Below are 19,924 nucleotides of genomic sequence, written 5' to 3'. Positions count from 1 at the left end.
CGTTATTTCTACTTCTAAACAGCTTTTTCGAAATCCTGATGCGTTAAATTAATCTTCATTGTAGAACGAAGTAAAGACGAGAGAGAGAAGGAAGATAGATATTCAGGAATTTAGTTACAAAATACATATTCTTTCGTTCGTACAGTTAGTTTGTCACTATTGTTCGAAACTTTTGTCTCGAACAAAATCCGGTCCACTATTTGCCAGTTGTTTCACGTTGTGGACCCTTGATTTCTCGTCAACCTTCTCCCCTCCCCTCCCCATTGACATTATCCGATATTTGTTTGCCGCACAATCAATATTAACACTGTTCTCGACGCTCTAATGAAAGCGAAACACGGCTTCCGGTCACGCCTGTACGCGTATGTATTCCGGTGCACGTATTTCGTGTTATCTTCGCGTACCGCAAGCCTGACAAGTATTTGCCATCGACTACGATATATGGACAATTTTTTTTCCTTTTTTTCTCTCATATCGTACACATGTTCCGTTAAAATATTTAGATATCGCTGTTGCAGTCACGTAACGGCTTTTTGACTCGGCTATGCGTATACGAATTCCACCTGCTATTTAAATTCCGTGAAATATTTACCATTCCACGGGATACGCTCCACTCTGCTGCTCTGTTAAGAAAGAATATTTCACTCTTCTTTGATTGATCTTTTTCTTTTCTCTTTTCTTATTTTAGGATGCAATGATATCGTTTTGCGGTAGAATGTTTAAACATCGATATTTCAACGAGAGATATCGCGTAACGTGTATATTTTGGCGATAAAATATCGATATTTCTGAATGAAAATTCGCGCGGAAAAGATATCGTGGAATACGCGAATCACGAATTCAAAATAAAAGGAAAAAAGGATATCAAGGATAAAAGGATCGATAGGGGATAGATAGGAGATAAATTCACTTTTTGTTTCAATTATTCAAGCATCGATCGCTTAAAGGAATAGTAGAAAAAATAATTACGCAGCCATCGAGTGTGTAGGAAGCTCCATTTAACTGATAGGATTATCGTGAAGACGCGTGAGGCAAGTTGGGAAAGTGGAAATAGATGGAAAAAGTTGGTCGGTCGTCTATTAGCCAATAACCTACATACGAAGAAAGTTGAACATCACGGCTCTGCTGGGATATCCTTGGTATAAATTAAAAAGGTTTAATTCACCTTTTACTTCTTAGACACACACATCTACAAAGGGGAACAATCACGTGTTTCTTAATTTTGTAACGTTTGCTACGCTACCAATCTCGTTGCTCGTTCGATGAAAATTTTAGCAACAAAATTATTCATAAAAAGAAAGTCGCCGCCTAGTTACCTAATTTTGGAAATTTTGGTAAATTTAACGGAGCGTCTAGAGTAAATAAAAAAAAGAAAACATTTATGAAAAAAATTTGTTTATACTTTTTTGAATATTTTTAAATCGATATATTTTTAATTCTATGAAAAGTTATTCGAAAAATCTAAAAAAAATATACGAGTGCATAAATTGTTCATTTTCATGGGAAAATATCCTTGAATTTTTTTTCAATTTTTAATATGTCATGTTAGTAAAGGATACGAATAAAAGTATACATGTTTTCTTTTCGCAAGAGAGTACGCAAGAAAGTACGCATTTGAAACGACGTAATATGATTTTTTCATCGTCAGATTGATCCTTTTTTGCGAACGAGTGATTTAAGCTCGATTGGTACACGAATGTTGCAGGCTGGGTGAAAGAAACGAGTAAGTAATTCGCTCGTAGTATTTGCGTAATGATATTTTCGCGTGCCAGTGACCGGGATATCAGTTAAACGAATCGGAATGCGATTAATCTCGGTATCGATTTTATGACGTGGAGCGGCGAACTTTGACTCACGTTGCGAAGGCAACCAGCATTTCACCAAAATATACTATTAAACTCATGCAATTGACTGTTTACTTCGACGAGATTTTATCGAGATTAAAACGGAAACGTTTAAATTAGCATTAAGTTCTTAAGCTCGCTAAATTATATTCGGTTAAATTTTTCTCTGATTTATACGTTACAGCTAATTGTTTTCTATCTTGTAGCAAGTTTTAAAATATTTAATAAAACGTGTAAGGGTTTGAGGAAGGATTTAAAATTCGCGTGACATGCTATCATTATCGTAAAGCTTCGTATCCTTTTATTTGTATGTAAAGCCGTAAATGTATGTAAGCGCATAATGTTATGTATATTTATCGAGGGTTATAATCCAATCATGGATTTTCGAGAGCTTCCCCAAGGATTTGTTAAAGATAGACTCGCGATGAAATATATACTATACATCGTTTTTATTTAACACTTTTCCACAAATTTAAAAAAATTAATTTCTGTCATTTTACTCGAGTTTCGACGATATAAGTTTTCTTCCATAGGGATATCGATCAATTGTAGAATTTTTAAATTAACGAGACATTTTTCTCAAAGTTTTCAATAAAAATATGTAAGATTCGCTTACAAATTGTTTCTTAATACGTCGACAAAGCTTCTCTTATTTATCCAATATCGGTACATCGTCGGTAACCTTCTTGATTTTGGCAGACGGTAAAGCTTGCAGAGCTTGCAAAGCCTTTTACCGACATTATCGACTGCCAAAAAGCTCGGAATTTTCGTTGGAACGAGAACACTTGCAAGCTCAAGAGACATGCGCTTCTGTGCTTTCGTTGGTAAAATAGAGAATCGTGCCGAGATTGTTTTCGTTCTCATCGATTGTCAATATCAATTCTGTATGATAAATTTTTGAATAAAATCTTCAATATCTTCTGTCACTTATTTTCTTTCCGATCAAATTTTCTTTTTCAAAATATCCATCTAATAACGAACATTTGTTGTAACATTCGAAACTTGAAACTTATAAATTGAATCAAAACGTTGAAAACAAAATTACAATCATCATCGTATTTTCCATTTCTCGTTGTTTTTACATTACATATTTTTTACATTAACATCGAGTAATGATTATTACATTAAATATTCAAATTATTTTATTTCAACACCTATAGAAATTATACAAAAGCAACGAAACATAAATGAAACGAGTAATTATAATTTGAATCTCAATCTACTAAACAACTAGCATTATTAATAATCCAACTATTAATGTAATTCATTAATAATCCATCTGTAATACTATCAATTAATATTATCAATTAGCAGAATGAAATTTCTGTTTATTAAATTATTTACATTTATTTACTACGATAATTACGATCTGATATACGTTATACCTATAATAATTTACAATTAGTTTCATAAACGGTGAATAGACGATTAAACGTTTGCCTCAATTCCATTGAACATTATCAAGATCAAAATGTGCGAGTAAAAACAACAAACAACCCGAAAAATCATTCTCGTATTCTTGCGCCAATAAACAAAACCGAAGACAGAAAAGTTCATTTAATATCATGACAATTTAAACAAACAAATTCCGGAAGACGGAGATACTCAGTACGTCGGCGCACGTGTCAGTGACTCCATCGAGCGGATCAAGGACTTTCGACTCTCTGCCAAGGAAAATTTAACACGCAAATAGCATCCAAATGGTAACTTTTTCTGCCATAGACATCGATATATTTATCATTTGTATAAACTAACGTCGCCATTAAATTCGAGTATCATTGTATCAACACCCTATATATATATATATATATATTTTTAATTTTGTATCAATCGAATTTCTTAAAGATCTTTCCTTTTATTCCATTCATTTGAAACTTCGAAACTTCCAATCTTCTTGCATCCAGTTTATCATTCTCACGCATCATGCAAGCATCGATTTTTCTTCGTTACAAATAAGAATGGAAGGTGCATCAAATCGTGATTTCTCTTCTTTTGCCAAAGTTTCGTTTCCAACGCCAGCACAGGACAGTGTTGCATCGTCTGAGAACGAGGAAAGACAATTGGCCCGTGTAAAATCCGATTTCTGTCCGATTACTTTGGCGTGTCGTCCAGCCTTTTTTCTCCTGTGGGTGTTCCTGGGTGTCGGCCGGGCCCGGAGGTCCATCAATTCCCTCAAACTCGGTTCATCGAACGAACGCAAGAGCTCGTCGATATGGGGGTGGTGGTTGGCCGGGTTGGAGATTGGCCGGAAAATGAAGCGGGAGAAGGGAGGGTTGGAGCAGGGTTGGGAGGGTGTCCATCGCGGGGATGGAGCATCACCGAGCGAAATGGACGGGGGATAGAGGCGCAAAAAGAGCGATGGTTAAAAGCCAGGCTTGAATTCCCATCGATCCTAAGTGGTGGAAAATTTTCGTGCTCGCTGGTACACGATTTTCGGGCCAATGAATATCGCGGTCAGGGTGTAGGGTATAAAGGAATCCGTGTCCGTGCAACGGACACGTATGCTCGTTGGCTTGAGCCGGGGGGTGTGCATCTGTAATCTTGCCGCGGATTTATGCGTCCGCGTATAATGCGCCATGATTTAAAAGGGTGGAAGGAAAAATTCCCGCGTCGCGATTTCGATCGATCGAGTTGAGAACGGTTGATGATTAATCGAGTGAAGATACGTGTGTACGATATTCAGAAGATGTGTATTTTTAAAAGTGGGAAATTACAAATGAAGATTAATTAAACGGTGTGCTCGTTAGTTTTAGATTTTCGTGTTAATCGAGACTAATGATTATGTCGGGATACGGCTGGTCTTTCAAAGGCAAATGAAGTGTGGCAAATAAGCGAGAGACAGGTATAAAACGCGGAATAAAAACGCGTACGGTCTGTTGACGATCTGTTTTTATAGGGTAACGGTTATGAGAGGAAAGAAATGGTCGTACACGTGCGCTATTAGTTTCATAAAATTTTCACGCGCGGCTCGGTGAATATCACGGACACCGCGCAGTTATAATAAAATATCTGGAATTGGATGAAGGAGGGTCGGCACAACGAGAATGGAGCGATTTTCATCCACGGATTCGTTGAATCCGTTAAAAAAAAAATCTTGTCTTTTAAGCATATAGAAAAAAAAAGAAAAAAAGAAAAAGAAAAAGGAGGAAATTAATTTGAGCTTTCCTAATGAGGGGTATCGTAAATTTGCAAGTGCAGACGTGTAATTAAACAGAAATTTTAATATATGTAATTAACGTATAATTAGACAGAAATTTTAATGGAATATATTCGCTGAACGAAATTTTCTCTTTCATTTTGTTCTTTATTATTTTTTTATGATTAAAGAGCAAAATATCAGACGATGAATATTTTTTACAATGCAAAAAATTTCTTATAAATATATAGTGAACGACAATACATAGAATAACGTCGTATCGATTTCTTAGATGGATAAATTTAGTAATTCAGACTTTGGAATCGATCATTTTATTCCCCTAAATTTTTTTTATATTCTTTTTTCTTTTACAACTTTTTGCCAATAAGCGATAAAAGAGGTTTTGCAAGATAAATCGTATTATAATATTAAAATGTTCCATAAATTTTTCCACGATTCTCTTCACCGACAGAAATTAGAAATTTATTGATCTTTAATGCGAGCGTAATTAGCTGGAACAAGGAAGGCGGAAAAGTAATCGATAATTTCTTCCGTCCAACTTTTTTCTCCTATTTTCCTTACCTCCTTTCCCATTGTTCGATTACCTTAATTACCTTTAATTTCCGTTCCATTCGATCGGATCCTTTTTTTTTCTTCCTTTTCTCCTTGCTTCCTTCTTCCCTCTTACATTGTAACTTCTCTAAATTGGAATAATCCCTTTCCCTCAAACCCCTCAAGTCAACTTTTATCAGATTTCCTTTTTTCATTAAACAATTAACCTTTAAATTCGAGCAACGATAGCGACACGAGTACGAATAAATCGGACACGAATTCGAAAAGAAAAGAAATCGCTTCGAATTTCGAAATATCCATGCCTATTACGCCAGCAATCGAGTTTCATCGAGAGAGAAAGGAAAAGAAAGAGAGAAAGAGAGAGAGAAAATAAAGAAAAAGAACGCCTCTTCAGCAATTGTTGCAAATATCACGAACCAACGGCGAGTTAGATTTATTCGAGGAGCAATGTAACGGGGTCGCGCGAATTCCCGGCAATTCACCTCACTCTCTCAATCTTTATCCGAGTATAATGAAGACTCTCTATCTATTTACCTGGCCGCTTATCTCTATTCCGATTATTTTCCCTTGTCGTCTTTGATTTACGATTCCGGGGCTATATTGTGTTTCGAGGTGGAACGCAGCCTCTTCCTCATGCATAATGCAGCTTCAGGATCAAAGAGCGTTTGGTACAAGGCACCCGTGTACGTGTCTACGCCCCTACACGTTCACGGCGCGCCTCTCGGTTAAATCTGTATCTGTTGGTTAAATCGTACGCGTTGAAGCGGGGGAAAAAGTGGCATTGTTGCGTGAATCTGCGCGTGTCCATTCTCGAAACGCTTGCCACTAGCCTTTGGCAATGAATGATTTTGAGGGGAGGATCTTTACGTTTTCGAGGTCACCGATCATTTTTTATCGGTAAGGAAAATTTGAATTCGATTCTTTTTGAGTCTAAAATTGCAGAGAATTCTTTGTTGCAGGTCTCCACTTCGCTACGTTTCGTAATTTGGCGGGTAATAAGTTCGTCGAGAACGTTGACTTAACAACGATTGCTCAGAGTTTGGATTGACGTCGATTAAGAGAGCGAAATGATAAACGTTGTCGCGAAGATTTATGGAGAAGTATCGGAGTGCTTAACGATTAATTTATATTTCCATTAATTTTTAACGAAATTTATATTCTATTTCAGCAAATTGATCAAGATATCGAGGATATTTACGAGCGGTTGCGAACATAAATAAAAGCGCACAACTTACATGCCAGAAACGTTTGAACTATCTCGTGTACCATTATATTAAGCCCGGCGAAGCCACGAACGATCAAAGTTCTGGTAAAATATAGCTTAAGGGTTACAAGTGGAGAGAGAGCTGGAGAAAACATGACGTAATTCCTTCAATTTTTTATCTCGATTAAAAGAGAGAAGTGTTTGAAATATTCTGAGAAAAATTTTAGAAAATCCCCACGAAATTAATCTCGATTTAAATCTCTTCATTTGCTAATACAATTTACGAAACAATGGATGATTGGACAACAAGTTTCTCGATCGTCTTAATAGTTGGGAATTTTACATCGAATTAATTTATCGAAACGAGGACAAATTGAAATTTGATTGAATATTGCGAGGGGAAAGAAAAAGAGAGCGAGTAAGAGAGAGAGAGAGAGAGAGAGAAAAGGGAAATAGGATTTATGGATTAAAAATAACCACTACTCTAGGGAAATTCATGTGGTTAGTTCGTTTCGAAATTTTAGATGCATAGAATTTTTTAGAAGCTTGTAACTACGAAACTTTCGCGCGCCTTTGACGCTTCCGGTTGTATTGTTGCCGCTCGTTCGTTCATGTACATACTATGGCCATTATTCTCTTTTCTATCCTCTCTCTTTTTCTCTCTCTCCTCTTCCTTCCCCTCCTTCTTCTCTCTCTTTCATTTCTATCGTCGGTTGGAATAAACTCGATGAAAAAAAAACAGATTCGAGCGCATCGATGCTTTTTAATTCAATTAATACTCGGTTTTATGGCGATCGACCAATATTTTTTCCTTTTCGTTTCGTTAATTTTAATGAACGATTGAAAAATAGGGAATCTCGTATGAGGGTCAATAATTGACGTTGTTAAATCGGAAGCGAAGAAATCCAACGATGTCCCTGATTAAATTCGTAATAAATTCACTGGAAAACGTATTGAACGTGTTTTTCGTCCTACTTGCCATCGAACGACACGAAATTGTTTGCGAAATCGTCGACGACGAGATTACGTCGTACTCTTATTATAAGCTTTCGTTTAATCTCGAATCCCTTTTGTACTCTCTTTCTCGTTTCTTTTTCACGTCGTGAATATGGAATATATTAAAGTTTCTCTTCTCAATTTTCATTTCTACGTTTAATTACGTAATCATTAATAATATCCCGGGATCGATAGCTTCTCGTCTTTCGATCAATGTAATTTAACGAGACACGATTGGATAAGGACAGGCGGTGTGGAAAAATCCAGTTGAGAGGCGCGAGTCGAAGCTAGAGATTATCCAAGTTATCAAAGACGTCGACGAAGAACCGATAATTGCAGGAGACCTTTTGGAAAAAGGGATTCTTGCGGAGGGATGATCGTTCCACTCTCGTAATTATCGATTTTCCATTTTCTTCTTAAGTATTATTAACGATTAATCGAAATTATTTTTACGAATATATCTTTCCTTTCCCCATTTTTACATCTTTTCATACATTCTTGATTATTCTTTGATTATTCTCCTTTTTCCTCCTGTAAGTTTTAAAGTTCTACAAAGTTTTGTTTTTTTATTTGATTCGTCGAGAAAAAAACGATCGCCATAGGCAAATAATTTTTCTGGACAATTTTCGTTTCGTCCTTTTCACGAAAGTACGTACAATTGTCGTTATTGTTGAGAAGCTGCTATTGGTAATATCGTTACAGTTGCACGAATGGTTTTCGTGTCCACTTTATTATACCTTCTCGCCGTATCAAGTTTTCGCACAGTAACATGCACACGTTAACATACAGAACCTCGAAATTGTTCAGAACACCGAGAATGTATTACGGGCCTTTGTGTTCGTGCCATATGGCCTTAATCTTCTTCAGTATCGTAAACAAAGGATCTTGTCCCGTTACATTGTCGACCTATCAGGCTTTTTCATCCCTCGTCATACCGGCAAACTTTCACACGCTCCCCTTGTTTTGCGAATTTAGCCGTAAGTAAGAAATTTGGTGAAATAACTGACACGATAACAATGAATTATTACACGTCTCTTTGCGTCATGAATTCGTACTCGAACACTCGCCTCTTTAATAATTCAACTTTATTTATAAAGTTGCATTAGAATTGAATAATTCGACCAGATACGAAACAATAATTCCATCTCTGTTTTAGAACGCACCAAGATGATTTATTTTCAACAGAAAAATCCTTTTCCGAGTAATGGAGGATTTGCTCGAAAAAAAACAAGTCATTTCTTCGACGTCCAAAACGAAGATCGCTTTCTTTAATTAATATTATTAAAAATTCCAAGGAATATCGAGACGATGCTCTCTTTCCATCCCTATCAGAGTGACCACATTACTCTTTCGCTCGCCATATCGGGCAAGCACAACATCCAAAACGAGTGGAACAGGGTAAGGACACCGATGAATTGATGTTCGCAGGGAGAGCAATAAGGTCGGGCGAGATTTATACCGGTCCTTAAATCAGGCGCATCGCATTCTTCACGAGGATTGGCACGGAATCGACGTGGTCAGCCTCTCCATTCGATCAGCTGTAAAGTTTATTCGAATTTCCAGATTAGAAGATAGGGGAACGACGACGTTGAGTCGTCCGTCACGAGAGCACGCGCTTGTACGGGCGATAAAATACACCAGGATTTTATGACCCTTCCCTTGTAACGAGCCCTTAATTTTCTCGAAATCCCGACTGGATTACCCCCGTGCGCGAGCCGTACGCACCACGCGTCTATAATTCCTGTGCAATAAACAAGAAATATTTTGATTGCTAATTTTACGTAACTGCGCGACTGGAAAATTCGTGGAGGATGTTTGTCGAGTCTTTACGTGGGATTAATCGTGGACTAATAACTTAATTCATTAACAGATAAGAGTTTCTTCTCTTGGAAGGATGCGAAAGATGGTGTTTCGCGATATTGGGTAATATTTCTTTGAAACGCTATTCAGTCAAGTGGCGTTTATCTAGAAGTAATCCAGAAGATTAATCTGGGTTAAAATTAATTATTAGTTATTCGAACTCGAACGAAGTTAGGATAGTTTTAATTTTTTATTTATTTTTTTTTTATTTTTAGAATTGTAGATTTCGACAATAATATATTTCGAAATTTCTTTGATTGTTATAGATATTTATATAGAAATATAAAACCTTCTTCATTTAAGTAATTTGATTAATCTGAATAAGTCTTTAGATTAAAAATTCGTTTTGACTGGATATAAACGTGTTTCACGAAATATTTTAATAATTTGATTTATTCTCCGCAGAATTAATTGATTTTTCTTCTCCACTGGAAGCAAAGTTAATTTCTTGATGCATTTTAACAAACAAAATGCGAGGGAAGTGAATCGTACGTCGTTTGTATAATGTTTTTACGATGTTTTTACCGCGTGCATAATTCGTCGTCAAAAGATATCGAATAATAACATCAATTCGGTCGAGTGATGTCATACTTGTGTGATATCATAATTTACTTTATTTTCATTTTGATTCAACTTTCATGCGCTACGTTTGTGCGCATACAAATAAATCCTCCTGTATTACAACATAATTTAGATTAATTTTTAGACGACGGTGGAATAACTTTTCTGACAAATAATGCAAATGAACAATTATAATAATATTGGAAACAAAATTATTGCCTTATCTTTAAAATCATTGGTTTTCAAAAATAAAAATCGTGCTTTTTTTCTTTCATAATGCACGGAGAAAGGAATCCTCGATGATGTCGTTTTTTGGACGAGGAGTTCTTCATCGTTACACACGCTTGACGCACACTCTCGTGTAAATATGAATTCACTTACGAGTGAGGACAGAAAAATCGTATATCGGTTGTAGGAGTAGCAATAAGTCGTTTCCATTCTTTGCGGTTCATCCGAGAGTAATGTCGAGCAGGCTGAACTCCTCGAGCAAGTTTTCTCATGGAGCCATGGCTCCTTCACAATGCCATATGCAACTCGAATTGATTTCGAATTCCTACATTTCGAAGCAGGAAGCTCCGCGAACTCTACCACGATCCGGAGGATCCATACTCGCTTCCTCTCCACGCGATATCTGTTGAGAAATTCGGCAACGCAGACAATGCTTTTGAATATGAATATATTCATCGTTAACGATACGATTTCGTCTTGTTTTCGTCTGTAATAATAAAATTGAAATCGTGAAACTGTTATTTGATTGACACGGTCTGAGTAAGAAAAGTGTCACGAGTCGAAAACGTGAAATTTTTCAGGAGAAAAGGAAGTTAATTTATTACGTTTCACATATAAAAATCAAGAGTTTCGTTTGAGATATTGATCTTCGATTTGTGACATTTTTTATAATTGATAGGAATGTGCAGAGAAGAATAAGATAAAAAGAAATACACCCCACAAGAATGAGATTTTTTTCGATATTCATGTAGCTGTGGAATCGGGTATCAAATATGATATCTGTTTATTTCTTAATTTGTATTATAGTATTATTTTAATGCAGTTATTACTAATCAATGAATCAGGATTGTTTTCGTTCTCTTTAACAAATTGAAACTTTTAGGAGAATCAGTAATTTTGTGTGAAAAATTGTCATTTCTCGAATTCTGCGTGTAAATTAATCGCGACAATAATCTATTATACAACTCAACTTTCTCCGATAATTTCGATTCGCATTGATTTCACAACTAAAATTGCGCATTGATTCAAACCGAAGGGGGACAGCGTAATTTAATTAAGTTGTAAAACGCATTCGTGTATTTCAGTTTACATTTTGTGTAATTACCTGGTATAATCACAAATCCATAGTGTCGGTCAACTGTTCTATTAATTTATCGATGTCAAACTTTGTCCGAATTCGTTGTACTTTCGACTCGCAAAGCTATTAGCAAAATGTCGAGTGGAATGAAAATTTATAATCATTCACCATGTCACGAGCTATTTCCTCTAAAATTATTGCAAATATCGATACGATGTTTCTTTTTTCTTTTTCTTTTCTTTAGATCGAACGATCTAACCAATCGTTTAAAACGAAAGCAATTTTTGGAATGAATCTCAGAGTTGATCTAAAAAATACACCTTCGTATCTCATATCTTCACTAAATAAGTCTCATGTATAAAATTGTTTAACGATATCCGTAATAAGTTCAGAGAAAATATCTTCTTGTTAACACTTTGTGTATTCCAATATTTATACAATATACTTTTATCAGGTTAAACCGTAATTCAACAGGAAGAGTAAGAAAAGTGATTAAATTTAAGCTATTTGGTTGCAAGAGAAGTAATACCAAGAGAAGAAAACAACTTGAAATTAAACACATTCCCCCATTCGACTTGATTTATTCCTCGAATAAATCTTCCCCATTTTCTCTCCATCTTCTAGACAATACCGTTAAGTGATTTTAATAGAATCTTCTTGCGTTTCATCGCGAGTTCAATCGGACGAACAATCGATCGCAAAATGTCCGCATGTTCCACGGAGAGACGATTTCGTGGATTTTTACACATCGTACGTTTCAGACATTTTTTTTCTTTCTTTTTTTTTTTTTTTCATTTTATTTCTATCCTCAACGTGAAATTCTCTGGTCACGAGATCGGAAAACAAACGCAACTGCGAACGAATGAACACATTGTCGTCTGTAACGATGTTCGAAAGCAAGGTATTCTGTCGAGAAAGAGGAGGAGTTTGCAAAATCTCATTTCTTTGGAAAACTGTCGATATCGTGGCAAGAAGAAGTGTATAATGTATAATTTTGTTACTAATGAACGAACGTAAACGAGAGAATAAAACGAGAATTCTCGAGATTGGATCTCGAAGACGATTTCTCGATATTCGATGCTTTAATTCCGAGAAATTAATTCGTAAGTGTGTCAAACTTGTGTTCACAATGTTAACAACAACGGAGGAGTCCATGCGTGCAATTAAAGAAAATATCATGCTCGGTGTTCGCGCTATAAATCTCACTTAAGGAAATCAATTTCCCATGGGGATAAGTTTGTTAACAGCTCGCTATTTCTTCGCTCGATATTCTTTGAGAGCAATTTGTTTCGGAGATAAATGGACGTTCATTCGATAATTGCAATTGGTGCTGTTTATAATTGAGTTTGAGAAATTATTTTCTGTGAAAGCTACGAGATTTACGACTTAATCTAGAATAAAAATTACATCACCATCCCCGTATATAATTGAATCGTTTCGTTTTTATTAAAAGTTTATTGAAAGAACGATCGTATTGTTTAAAAATTCTGCAAAAAAAAAAGTGGAAGAAGCGGGGAAAAAATTCATTTAACCATAGCCAGGTTTCATCTCAGGATACTTTCTCTTTTCACTCGACCTCGACGAAGGGAGAAAATATTTTTGGCCACAACGATGTCTGTCGTATTCCAAAATCCTTTGGTTTCTCTCGTTTCGTGTCATCGTCGAGTTTCGAGTGGATGAGCCGTCTCGTGGAGCAGACTATCGTCAAATAGAGCCGACACGAGTGGCTCCTAACCAGCTTTTCAGCTTCGTTCCCGCGTCCTCCTCGGCGCCCCTTGACCCATGTGAACTCGAGTGACGCAGCATAAATTACAAAAGCTCGTAGACTTTCGTCGCCGAGGCACGAAGTTTAAGGCAGCTTCGCGAAAAGTTTGAACATCTAGGAATCTGACCCTCTTTTCTTCTTCTTCTTCTTTTCCTGCTTTTTAGTTTTGTTTTTCTATTCTACACACGATACGATTCTTCAATACACGCGATACGTTTCTCTCGGTACGTATCTTTGGTTGGAATATAGAAAACAGTGTCGAGAATCGTTAATGAATCCGTGAGAACAAAGCTCACAATAAAGTGACAAAAGAGAACACGAGAGATTTATTAATGATCAAGTTGGTCGATATCAAATTTAAGAATAAAGTCAAATTTTTGTGACAAATTTCGATACTTAATCTTTAATTGATATATATTTAAGTACAAGGATGAAATTTGTGGATAATATCGTAAAAATTAGAAAAAGAATATTTTCATTGGGAAGCAACTACTTTCTACTGTATTAACAAATAATTATAATTAATGGAATATTTCAATTACAACGATCGTTGATTACGTTAAACATTGCGCTTATTATTTAATTTACAAGATCGTTGAATTAATCGATTAATGGTTATCATGGAAAATGGAACGGAAGAGCTGTGAAAAATTCATAGTTTCGTTCGTATGGGGATTGTTCGTGTGATAGGACGGTTTGACCCGACGTTCGACAAACAGATAACGTTGACATTTGTAATGTATCATGCGAATATCGGTGGCATGCAGTGATAGAGCTGCAATGACGAATATTGCCAAATTCGTGCACCGTGAATATTCGATTCTCGTAAATCAGTCGAAGATCCAACAATCATTCACACCAACTAAATATCCTTGTTGTTTTTTTTCTTTTTTTCTTTTTACGACAATTCTTCAATGGCATACTCGTTTCATTAATAACAGACGAGTTGTGGTTTTACAAAAATGTTTCGAATTATTAGGATCCTCGTTTTTAACTGTATTTGTTTTTGATATTTTATTTCTCCGTTAAAGAGAGGGAAAATATTTGAAAAGTAACACGTATACGTGTCGAAAAATGAAAATTCTCATTTTATCGCATAAATATTGAACAAACATTTAATTGATAACTGTACGGCCGGTGAAAATAAAATTTAATTTTGCACTTTGCAATATTTATATTTTTTAATAAATGAAGAGATTGGGTAAATGACGTCAAATTTATTTTTACTCGGGTGTAAAAATTATGGTTACAATGAATCCAGCGCGTATAATTGGTTTTGATTATCAGAGAAACAATTAATCCACTAGACATTGATATTTATTTTACAATTGTGTCCAAAACACGTAACAAAAATTCGTAAAAAAAGAAAAAGTATTAATATTAATAACGTCATACACTCGCGAACAATTTTGAAATAAATTCAGAAATATTGTGAAAATTTTCACTGTGAAACAAAGAGGGATCGGACGAAATAGCTTTATAATGATTTATAATGATTAAATAAAGGTTCCACTTGCAAGGATTCGATCGGGGGATTACTATTTCTCTTCCACGACACAAAGCAATAACGTTTCATTAAATCACAAAGTATCTTAAACTATAAATTTTCACAGCGAGTGAAAGGAGAAGAGATAAAATTTCAAATTTACAATGACTTTTAAATTATAGACAATTTCACCTAAGATATCTACGACACGAGATTCGATTAAACGAACCGAATAAATAATTTTCATTAACACCCATCTATACGTATTTAAAATACTAACATCGTCTAACGACTTGTTAGAAAATCTTTCTTTATATTCACATTTCTCTTTTCCTTCCACGATGCGAACATTTCATTAAAAGGATCTCGAGTTAGCTTTCCAAGCTTCTTTCGAATCAAAGTATCGAACGGTCGAAAGAAAACACTCGTAAATATATTAAGAAATCGATCGCGTGCTAGGAACGAACGAGGGGAAATTAAACGAACGATAGGATGTACTTTCTTCGTTTATTTCTCGTTTTCACCGTCGCTGGGACGCACAAACTTGTAGGATATTAATAAAGTTCTGGGCCGGTAAAGCTAGACGGTATCCTTTTTCGTCTCTAAACCGGAGACTCTTTAAAAGTTCAGGGAAATGAAATTCCTACGGATTCCAGAGGCTAAGAGCGACTAAGCATCGGTAACTAAGGAAACTCGTTAACGAACGTACTTAAAAAAGTTTTGCAACCATACGAGCCTTACCAATTGGGTAACGGACCTAATAAAGTGCGAGAGAAATCATGTATTCCTTCGATCGAGATTCCTTTTCGCGAGATAAATAATTTTTCGTCCTTTTTTCCCAATCGACTCGATTTTCATTCAAAGCGTGAAAATTTATGAATAATCTCTTTCTCCGTTCTGCAATTTAAATCCTCCTCTCAATTTCGAAAAATATATCCTCGAGTATCCTTCGATTGACTATTGACTTATTCCAAGCAGCGTTGTTCCTCTTCTTCTCAATCTTCTTAACGCAGTGTCCGGAATGTTTTGTTCCTCGTTCCGCTTATAAACTCGTCTATCCCCTTTCGTAACACGGCCCAACGATTATTCAAAGACCGATACCGATCTTTTGTCCCCGAATTCCCCCTGGAACTCGCGCGGCTCAACGAGCAAAATTAACAAGGATGTAGGAATTGGCGACGTATAGAAGGGGAAACAGCAATCGGTCCACCCTCGTCACAGGGACGTATAATGCCATAAGGGATGTTTGCGGACGATAGTTTGCGGGCATCGTGGCAATTACTGATTATGCGGCCAATCGGCACGAGACAGGGGAATACCGACTACCACAGCTTGAGACGAGAGAATGATCGAGCGTGGCTTGCAGTTGCACGGATGCAACTGCCGTTGCACCTGCCAACCGTCGCATCTATTGTTGTACGTACAGCCCAATCTCTGCGCTGGCACGGTCTAATGCGGTCACATTGGCGAAAATTACCGGCTCGATGCGATTTTGATGGAGATCGATGATGCGACCGAGGAATACGAGATCTTTTCTTTTTTTTTTTCGTGACAATTATGACGATTTTATTTTCAGCTGCACAAGCTTGACGACATCGTTGACAAATTTTCCTCGTTTGCGATATCAGTCGGAACGTTTACGAGTTTCTTAAATACGTAATTATTCTTGTAGCCTATTTCCGTTGAAGAAAGATGCAGGAGGACGTATGAAATTCGGTAGCTCGTTAGGAGCCAATCGCGTCCGTATACGGAGCAAACAATCACGGACATCTGGAGAATCAGAAGGGCAATTCGCGTGGCAAACAATTATCGTGATTATTATGTCTGCGTCACGAGGCGAAAATTGAACAGTGCTCCGACACGTCTTAATTGCCTCGAAGAGAACTCGCGTTCAACATAGTAATTAAAGCGGATATTCCAACATACCGGACATGGAATTATTTTAAAAACATTATCCCGTGCAAACACTGTAAACGATCCTTCAAATTTCAACGACCAGAAAAACAAGAAACGAACGATAAACGAATTATACGAAAAATAGAAATCCTCTCTAATCGACAACAAGATCCTTTTCCTGTGAGAAGAAGATTCGAGTGTAAATAAAATATCAATTCGATTCTCTGTCAAGAGAAACGTCCCCTTCGTTCTCTCAAGGAAATCGTCATCCACAGAATTTTATTCCGTTTCGATTGAAGTTCGATTATTAATATTTCACGAGCAGTAGAACGACTTGGAGGGGGTTGAAATTCCGACCGGTTGACCGCGGCTCGTCGTCTGTAATGACTTTTCTCGGGGACCGATTGCACTCGGTCTATGCGGAGAGAACTAGAGGGAAGAATCAGCGGCGGCTAAAGGAGGGTAGGGGAGCAAGGTTGAGCAGCTAATTGAAAGTTCTGACCGGGGGTTGGAAAGTAGAGGCGTCGATGCCGCCGCTGTAATTGGCCTGGCTGTTATTAACGTCGTGGCGTGCCACTTATTTTAATGGACTGTAGGCGCGCAAATCTCTGCTTCTCGCTCCCCTTTTCCTTGATCAACGGCATTCCCAGTCGATTGTCGCCCGATACGTTCATTTGCCTAAGTGGGCTTCGGTGTTGCGCACAGGTGCGTGCGCGCGATTCGACGTTTGTACTTCGATGTTTGGAGTGTAAAGGATTGGGTATTCTCGTTACGCGGGATGGATTAATTGGAAGCTCGATCCTTTCCAATTCCACGTTTGAAGTTTTCTTCGAGAAATAGTAAGTTACAAGATTGATTTTGAACCTTGTATTTGGTTTTCTGTTAGATAGAGAGAGGATGAAATTTTGTTAGTATCGATCATCTTGTATTTTCGATACAAAATAAATAAATTCATTTCATTGAGAAATAGACAATCAAGGATCAGGGGTAACCCAGGATTTTTCCATAAAAATTGTGTAAAATTATTCTCGAATATTTTTGAATGAACTTGTCGATATCTTCGTATAAGTATTAGTACATAAAAGGGAGTAACAAAAATGCTAGGTAGCCAAAGAAGAAAGATATTCCAAAGACGGCCAATGATGAATTTCGCACGTTAATCCTTTCCTCGTTTAATATTCATTTTCCACATCCACGGATACTACTGATTGTTCCACTAAAAGGCCTCTTTAATAAATCATCGTCACTGTAAAGTAGAAACCGAGGGCGATTTTATTTCGGAAAAATGAAATGGAGTATAATATTAGAGAAAAAGGGACGGAAGTGGAAACTTGATCGAGTCAAGTTGGGAATTTTGGAAATGCTCTGACCGGAGGGAGAGATCAAGGCAATCAGAAGTTTGCTCATTTCGCGAAGTAAAGTGGGAGCTGTTGGTCGTGGCAGGTGGTGGCCGAATACCGATATCCTTCGAACCGATTCCGCGCGACCGCAACCGATCTCGCTAAGTGTTCTCGGAATTCCACTCGACGGTCGCATTCTGAACGTCCTGCGGGAAAGTCCGTGGCTGCCTTCTGTCACCTAAATCAATTAAATATCTCGCGGTGTTAGCCTTTCTCGCCACGCCCCGCCGCTCCCCGCGTTCAACATAGTTTACTCGAAGACGGATGCCGCAACGTGCCGCGGGCATAAATTGAAAATGGACCAAGGCTACGTGTTCGTTCGACCGTTCGTAATACGTTTTCCACGATGTGCGCGCACGATTATTAATTATTTTCCTATCCATCGATTTCACACGATCGTGCCCGATGATACGTTTAAGTACCGATACCCACCATTATCGTTTGGTTTGATTCATTTTAACATTTGGATTATTCGCTGCAACATCAAATGTAAACGGTGGAAAAGCTCGAAACACCGAATCATTTGCATTTCGCGATAGCAACGGTGTTGTTGCGATTTATGGACGATCCTCTCTAACGATTTCTCTAGCGAGCTATTGTTCGATAACGATAATCGATCGTTATTACGAGTCTGCTTTTTAACCGCCATTCCTTTTGTTCCTGCCCTTAATCGATGATTAATTATCTCATTTACGGTCCTCGATCTTTTTTTTTTTTTGTTTTACGAGTTTCGTACGCCTTCTTTCTTCTTCTATTGTTCTTTCTGTTTCGAAGATTTTTTTCATCGATCCGATCGATTATATTGCGATTCTAATATTTGCCGGTAATCGATACGATCAGCGGTCGAAAAATTACCAAATAATGCGAGACGATTTCGAAACGAACTCGTATTGTTCCATAAACCACCCCTTGTACGCTTTATTCGCGAGCCACGACGGAATCTTGGTGCATTGTTATCGTTATCGCGTGCACGCACAAATGATGTCGGAGGAACCTTGATGAAACGATGGATTATTATCGATGTTGTTCCTCGTCGATTTCGAGCGATTAAAAAGTAATCTAGATTATTAAGACTGTTAAAATTACTCGCTCATTTATCGAGTTTGTTAAATATACATATATACACTGATCTCTAAAATAAAACAACAATCGTCTCTTTCACTCCCATCGAATATAAAATATTCAATTATTGAATTACTTATATATAACAGAAAATTCGCGACAATATTAAATCTACGTGAATGATAAAATTCTTCGTATACACATTGAATTAATCTTGCAATAATTCGTAAATTAATTACTATTATGTAAAAAAAAAAAAAAGAATCAACGTCTCAAACGAGGATTGAATTCTATGCAATTTTAAATACACATACACCCTATATTTTTTTCATACACCTCATCGACGTCGAGTTACGAAACCACTCGAAAACTCTCCAATAAAGTAGCAATTAATTTCCCTTTCGCCACTCGAATTTACCATCGATTTGCCGCGCAAGCAACCGAGCTTCTGAATATGCAAAATATCCTTCCCTCCCAACTTGTTTTATCGCGGTTCAAAAATAACAGATGATTTCGCGAGCGCGTCATAAATCCAACTAGGGGTTAGCCCCTTAACAAGATATATTACTCACGATCGTCCAAATACCGCGAGAATATGCAAAACTCGGCATTTATTCATTCCACAAATTCCGGCTATCATCTTGCAAAAAAAAAAAAGAGAGAGAGAGAGAGAAAAAAGAAAAATGCTTTAAATCGCGATTTAATCTCTCTCTCCAAAAAATCTTTGATTTTTCTTGAAATGTGAAAAAATTAAAACTTCGTACCAATTAACACAATACTCGTGTATGCGAATGGAACGTTATCCGAATAATCTTTTGTCCCTTCTGTTATATTA

At 36.9% G+C, this 19,924-nt stretch overlaps 1 protein-coding gene across 4 annotated transcripts in view; it reads left to right on the top strand.

The window, feature by feature from the left end:
* Positions 1–19,924, top strand: part of LOC133667033 (disks large 1 tumor suppressor protein-like) — a 132,607-nt gene that overhangs the window by 91,254 nt on the left and 21,429 nt on the right. Inside the window, exon 4 of one of the 4 annotated variants that reach the window (XM_062082713.1) lies at positions 6,513–6,798. The exons of the other annotated variants lie outside the window; for them this stretch is intronic. Coding sequence (XP_061938697.1) covers positions 6,513–6,601 — 89 coding nt within the window. The 3' untranslated portion in view covers positions 6,602–6,798. Of the gene's footprint in view, positions 1–6,512; positions 6,799–19,924 lie in introns of those variants that run through there. 4 annotated transcript variants of the gene reach the window in all.

The sequence above is a fragment of the Apis cerana genome, linkage group LG12 (assembly GCF_029169275.1).
Source record: "Apis cerana isolate GH-2021 linkage group LG12, AcerK_1.0, whole genome shotgun sequence".
NCBI lineage: Eukaryota > Metazoa > Arthropoda > Insecta > Hymenoptera > Apidae > Apis > Apis cerana.
This window is presented reverse-complemented; position numbering and strand designations above follow the sequence as displayed.